The sequence below is a fragment of the Vigna umbellata genome, chromosome 5 (genome assembly GCF_029865625.1).
Source record: "Vigna umbellata cultivar VRB3 chromosome 5, Vumbellata_1.0, whole genome shotgun sequence".
Taxonomy (NCBI): Eukaryota; Viridiplantae; Streptophyta; class Magnoliopsida; order Fabales; family Fabaceae; genus Vigna; species Vigna umbellata.
In genome coordinates this window covers 4,822,175-4,829,170 of record NC_142169.1, presented here as the reverse complement: position 1 = coordinate 4,829,170, position 6,996 = coordinate 4,822,175, and the positions used below count along the sequence as shown (strand labels likewise).

The 6,996-nt window shown below is 35.9% G+C and overlaps 1 protein-coding gene across 1 annotated transcript; it reads left to right on the top strand.

Moving 5' to 3' along the window:
• The first annotated feature begins 3,047 nt into the window (after nt 1–3,047).
• Nucleotides 3,048–4,823, top strand: LOC148197567 (uncharacterized). Its single transcript, XM_088092218.1, has 5 exons — nt 3,048–3,484; nt 3,558–3,684; nt 3,780–4,058; nt 4,145–4,249; nt 4,335–4,823. The coding sequence occupies exons 1-5, from the start codon at nt 3,048–3,050 to the stop codon at nt 4,821–4,823; spliced, it is 1,437 nt and encodes a 478-aa protein (XP_087948344.1).
• The last annotated feature ends 2,173 nt before the right edge of the window (nt 4,824–6,996 follow it).

Below are 6,996 nucleotides of genomic sequence, written 5' to 3'. Positions count from 1 at the left end.
ATATATATATATATATATATATATATATATATAGAGAGAGAGAGAGAGAGAGAGAGAGAGATATAGAGTGAGAGTAAAGATGTTACAAAAGAGGAGTTGAATTGATTTATTGGTTAGGTTTAGAATGAGAAGTAGTGGGAAGGAAAATATTGGTAGAAAAGAGGTAAACAGGAAGTGATATGGATTTGGATTGAAAATGATGAGTTAGGTATAATGGAGATAGTTATTACAGTTAGAGTAGTGTTAAGATAAAGATACGTTGGTGTGTTTAGTTCCCATCTTTATCTTCTTTTTCTCTCATCCCATCAAACTATAAAAAATAAATAAATAAAAATTAATACAATGTATTATATGATATTTGAAAGCAAAGAAAAGAGCCTGAGTAATGATTCCTCAAGATAATGCATCCATCTTAAAGTCAAAGAAGTCCTCTGGTTCAGAAGACTATGCAAGATCGTTGGCCCTGACAATTTTTCTTATTGCTGCTCCTGTTGCAGTTTTCTGTGTCTATGTTGCCAGAAAACTAATAAATGATTTTTCTGATCACTTGGGGATGACCATAATGGCCATTGCATTATATTCACAATTTATGTGAGATTTTCTTTGCTTGTTATATGCATACAAACGTACACCAAGCATACAATTTTGTTCTTTGACCCTATATTGTTCAGCTGTATTGATTTGGCACTTTATTTATAATCTTGAGAAACATTTCTTTATGTTGCCACTCACACATGCTTGTTTGAAGTAAGCTATAAGTCGGGATTAGTTAATGATAGGTTCAGTATAGTTTACAATAGAAGGAAAAGACAAGGTAGTTGGTACAGTTGTAATTAAATAGGTGTAACAAACTATTATAAATAGTCTTATTAATGAGGAGAGTGGACAGTTTTATGGGTTTAGCGAGAAGGATTGTGAAGATCTTGGCAGGAGATTGTTAGCTGTATTCGATACTCCTACAGGTATTACTCAATCTTGTATGTCAATGACGGTTGTGTTTTAGTAACTTATCTCTCATAATCATCTTTCTGAATACAGAAAAGGACTGTATTGCATGTTTTTATAATTTAAGATATATTATCTTGTAAGATCTTGTAATATTATGTTCATTTTTCAGTAATAAATTTATGTGTTGTTCTGGTGTTTATAAAAAATGGCAGCTCTTGTTTCTTGATTGCCCCAGACCTTACATTTTAACCTTGATTCTTTTCCCAATTATATTTACAACCCTTTAGAAATTACACAGTTAAAGAGGACCTATCAAATATCCTATACATACACTGTATAAGAAATCAAAGAATGATCTTGTGTTGTATTTTATTGTGTATTGAATAAGGCTATTATAAGTCCTTAGACCAGGGAAAGCCTATAAGAGGGTGGTATAAACCTTAAGCATTTCAAAATATGAGCTTAATTAGATAAAGGGAGCTATATGTGGATGCATATAAAATTGAATACATATATTGACTGATTAGTTCCAATCATAGGAGAAGAATTTGTGTCACCATTAGATAAAGGGAGCTATATGTCACCATTAGATAATTACCCTCAGTTCCAATCATATTAAACCAGCACTATAGATGTCGAATTTGTGTGACGAATTCAAGTGTTTAAAACATGAAACCATATTACATGTATTTACATATAATACTTTTATTCAATTTCAGTTTTGTCCAGTCATGTGCAAAAGTGTTGCAGTGTTATTCTGTCATTAATATTTTGATTCTGTTCAGCTGTATTTTTTTTCTTTGTCGATTTGGTTGTGCCTTAAGTAGTTGCTAGCTCTCTGATTGATCATATAAAGAAACGACATCATGTCCAGCTTTGATCAGTTGAGCCAAGTAGCATTGCACATTTTGGTTCCAGTAGCAAACTGTCCATAAACTGTACTTTCTGCATTGAGTTGTTATAATCTGCTTTGGTCCAGTTTTCTGGTGTTTCAAGCTTTGACCAAATCTGCTTTATGAGTCTAAATGTGTTTAAACTGATTGCAAACTCATATTAATCTCAGAAAAGCAAAATGACTGGTTGAATTCCTCACACTCTGATTTCAAAAATCTGCATCAATATTCTTCACTGGTTTGAAGTTGTGCTCACTGTTGTTGGTCAGATTTTGTGGTTTTGAATCTTGGTACAAGTGTGTTTACTATTGTTATACATGTTTCAAGTAGTAGCAACTCTTGTTAATCACTAAAATGCAAAATGCATACCTGAGTTCCCTTTATACAGATAAGTTTCTGGGACAGCAAGTTTCTGTCATTTTTTAGTCTGATCTGTTGAATCAGTGGGAAGGGAAATGTGTGAGGTATGCAAGGTGATCATTTGGGATGGAGTTTTGATTGTGTAGATTTGTTGGTTGAATAATCAGAAAAATATCAAGCTGATGTGGTACAAATGGATGAGATGATTGGACACATGGAAGAGAACCGTCTCTTTGAGATGTAAAGGCTGTTAGGGAAGAGAACCACGGTGGAAGATGTGAGTTGCAATCATAAGTAAATATCCTTTAAGCCAGGACTCGAATTTGAATATCCAAGGTGTGGAGAAGTACTGTATGGCTATTAAGATAGTGGAACTGCCGTCCTTTACTGAGAAGAGCCTGTGGGATGGATGACTAGGGCAGAAACATACTTTGGAGCAGTGCAAAATACTTTAGAAGTGCAGATCAAATTGATTATGAAGGGATTAACTATTAGTTGCTTAAATATTTTGAGAGAAACAGATGTTGTCACTTGGTGGAAATTAAGGATTCTAATTGCTATGTTTGGAGGAAGAAGGTTTGAGAACCCATATATGAGGAATTAGCAACCTTGAGATAATTAGAACCCATATATGCCACTTACCACCCCAATAGAAACCAACAAATCCCATAGCAGAAGCACCTTTCCTTTTCAAGGCTTCAATAATAGGTTTTGCAATTTCAATACATTTTCCCTGCACATTTAATAGGTAATATCATAATAACACAAAATGTTCTTTTCTTACTTTTCCTTTCCATTCAATTGTAAAAATAAATTGACCCCACAATTTGATTTTTGTTCAAGAATATGGCATCAGATGGTTGTGACCCTCCTATTCCACCTTCAGCAAAATCAGATAAGGAGAAGGGCAAGAAGAAATCTTATATGGTCAAGTTGTTAAACCGTTTCAATAACGTAAATGCTTCAAGTAGTCAGCCATCTACACCTACCTCTACCTCCACTGCTAGATTTGTTCCACCACCATTACAAGTTCCTGGTTTGACACCTACTCCACCACCAATTCCACCTTCGTTGGAAGTTCCTCCTTTCACACCTAGTTCACAACAATTTGCTGCTGATCAATGGAGATCACCCTCCCCCCATGTTGGTTCTAACCCAACAACTCCCACAAATATGCCATCACCATCTCCTATAGGGGATAACCCTCCACGTTCAAGTTCAGCAGCCAATGACTTTGAAGATGTTTCCAACAATCGTCCAATCATTACACCTATTGGAGGAGGGTAAGAAAACCTCAATTTAATGTTCCAAGCATATACTGTATTATTCTAATATTTGACTTTTATTTTGGTATAGCTTTTATCCAACAAAAACAACATCCAAAGCAATCACAGCCACCATCAAGGCACAGTTTGATGAGCCATGGGTGACATGGGGACAAATACCTCAGACACGAAGAGATGTTTTCTTTGAGCGTTTTAAGGTACACTTGTGTTCATTTACATTATGTACTACAGTTCATTTTAAATGTTAAGGTCCTCAATTATCTTATCCAATATTCATCTTTTTTGTCAACAGAGAAAGGTTTCATGGAGGTCTAACCATGAAGAAAAGGTGAAAAAAAATTTCCACACAAAAGCATCTCATAGATTATCTGAGATGTTTAAAAAAGCTCGAACAGAAGGAAAAAAACCTGATTGGATGGGGGATATTGTTTGGAATGGTCTTTTGGAGAAGTGGAACATGCCACTTTATAGACAAAAATGTGAAACGGCCAAAAAGAGCAGGACATCTGACAAGGGTGGTTGTTTGCACACTGGGGGATCCATTAGCGTGCATGAGCATGCAATTCGTCTGGTACATATAAATTTATTTTTACATTTCTATACGGATAAACTTTAAAAATATTTGATGTTAACAACTTACATCTTCTTTGCTTGCAGTCACAGGAGCTTGGTCGGTCAGTGCATGTTGATGAAATATTTCAACAGACACATATTCGAGCATCAACAGGAGAATTTGTCGATGAAAGGTCTAGGCGGACACATGTTAGTTTCTACTAACTTATTCTTTATTAGGTTATATAATTCTTAGGTCTATCTATTTAACGATAATCATGTATTCATTTAACAGGAAGAGTTTGAAGCCAGATTTTCTCAAATAAGATCTGAGACAGCATCCGTTGGGGCTTCAACATGTGCTCCCCTAGACCCTGCAGATGAGGAAAGATTGAGGAACCAATGTTGGTTGGATGTTGCTGGTGGAAGGTACAAGGGACGCGTATACAGCATTGGAAATGTCAGTGCTCAAGATGACTGTGTCGATAGTTACATACAACAGACACAGGCATCTTCTTCTCAACAACCGATTGCAGAGGACATTCTTAACCTCCACACACGAGTATCAACCCATGATGACCAACTTCGACAGATGAACTCTCAATTGCAAGGCTTTATTGGTGTCATGATGCAGTATCTTCCACCTCCTGCAGCCGCAATTGCACAACAATTTCTTCAATCCCAGAATCAGCCACAAGCTAATGTTCAACCACAACAACCACAACAACCACAGCAACCAACAACAGATCAACCACAAGATGATACTGTTTATGGAGATTACTAGTTATGTTTTTAGAAGTAGGACATGTGTATGACTCACACTTATTCCCTCAATGACTTTTTTCATGTTATTTGAACTTATTATGATTAACAATTATGTAAACTTTCTTGTTATGATTAATGTGAAATGCATGTTTGTAGGTTTTAAAGACTTAATTTATTTATCAAATTTGTGAATGGATATAATATCCAGGTCTTGTGAATTGTCTGTGTGGTATGGGCAGGTCTTGTAAATTGTCTCTTTTTGGATGTTGGATGACCAGGTCTGCTATTCAAGTCAAGCTGTATGTAATTTATATACGGAATATCCGTATATAACTTATATACGGAATATCCGTATATAAATTATATACGGAATATCCGTATATAATTTATATACGGATATTCCGTATATAAGTTATATACGGATATTCCGTATATAAATTATATACGGATAATCCGTATATAAGTTATATACGGATATTCCGTATATAAGTTATATACGGATATTCCGTATATAATTTACATACGGATAATCCGTATATAATTTATATACGGATATTCCGTATATAAGTTACATACGGATTATCCGTATGTAATCTTATCTACGCCCTTTTTATATACGGATTTTTGACCGTATATAATCCGTATATAACACCACTTTTTATACGGATTTTCGATGTTATATACGGATTTCGGCCGTATATAAATGCGATTTTTCTTGTAGTGTATCAAGCATAAAGTTTTGCCAAATTTTGTTTAATGAGATATAGATAATCGTTTGACCAAGAAACTACATATAGCCATTAACAAAAATATATAGCACAAGATAAAATTGTCATGCTTATAGATAGGTCTAAAAACAAGATAAAACAAATGATATATTCCTGAATTATCCAATCTATAATATTATCCATCTATTAAATTGGAGTCCTGAATGGATAAATCCATAGTATTATCTCTCTTGAAGAATCTTCTTCTTTATCTCCATTTATAATATATCCAATTTATAATCTTAGGGTTTTATTTGCAGATGGAAACTTTTGGAAAGACAGCAACGCGAAAGACTTTATTACTAAGTAAAGGTTGTGCATTTTGAATATTTGATTTCAATAAAAAGAAATAGGATTTAAATAATTAATTTAATTTAATTAAAAAAAATAGGTGGGTTGGTGAGCCAACCCGACCCACCACAGGTTCAACCCGTGTGAGCCGGGTCAAAATTGGCTCGCATAAAAAATTTTGTATTTTTTTCCAACCCAACTCGGCTCAAACCCGTGGTGAGCCGGGTTGGCTCACGGGTTTCAACCCATTTTGATGGCACTATTTTTAAGCCTACATGGTGACCACAAGGAATATAGTGAGCAACCAAGCAAGAGAGAAAACCGTCAATATTCAAATGAACTTGATGGAGATGATAAGAATAATGTAATGACAGATGAACGGGATGCAAAGGAAATATGTGGAGGAGAAAAGGATGTTGAGAGTCAAGAATAAGATCATTCGGCAGAAGAAGGATGGAAAAGGTCATGTGTCATCCACCCCCACCCTCCCGAGACTGGCTAAGTAACCTCAAAAGGATCCAGACCAAATGGTCCAAGCTAGTAGCTTCGTTGCAAGCAAGGACCACCGTCACTCCGTCACAAATATTGACACGACCCTATACCAAGTAACTGGACAATGTCGATGTTCGACTAGTACGACAAATCTATAAATCCAAATGAGCACATCAGGATCTTCATGAACCAGATGGCATTGTACACCACGAGAGACGCCATATGGTGTTGGGTCTTCTCACCTCCCTAAAGGGAGAAGCCTTAGGCTGGTTTTCTATGTTGTCGACAAATTCTATAAATTGCTTCGCGACCATCCCAGTTCATGCAGGTGGAAGGTACTTTTGCAAATAGATACGCACAAAATCATTTGGTGTCAAGAATAAGGTTGTGGATAAGAAACGTTATAGGGGGAGAAGAGGTTAAAAGGACCTTGCTTAAGAACCTATACCCCTCTCAATCCTCCACGGGCCAACATTTTGGAAGAGGCCCCCAACTATGATTTGTTGTTAGCACCAAGGAAGAAACCAAACCCCACAACGGTGATGGTAATAAGCATTTCCTAAACCATCGAAACTTGGGCCACTCTCCCAAGGACTGCTCAACATTGAGGGGTAAGATCGAGGAGTTGGTAAGGGTCGAACA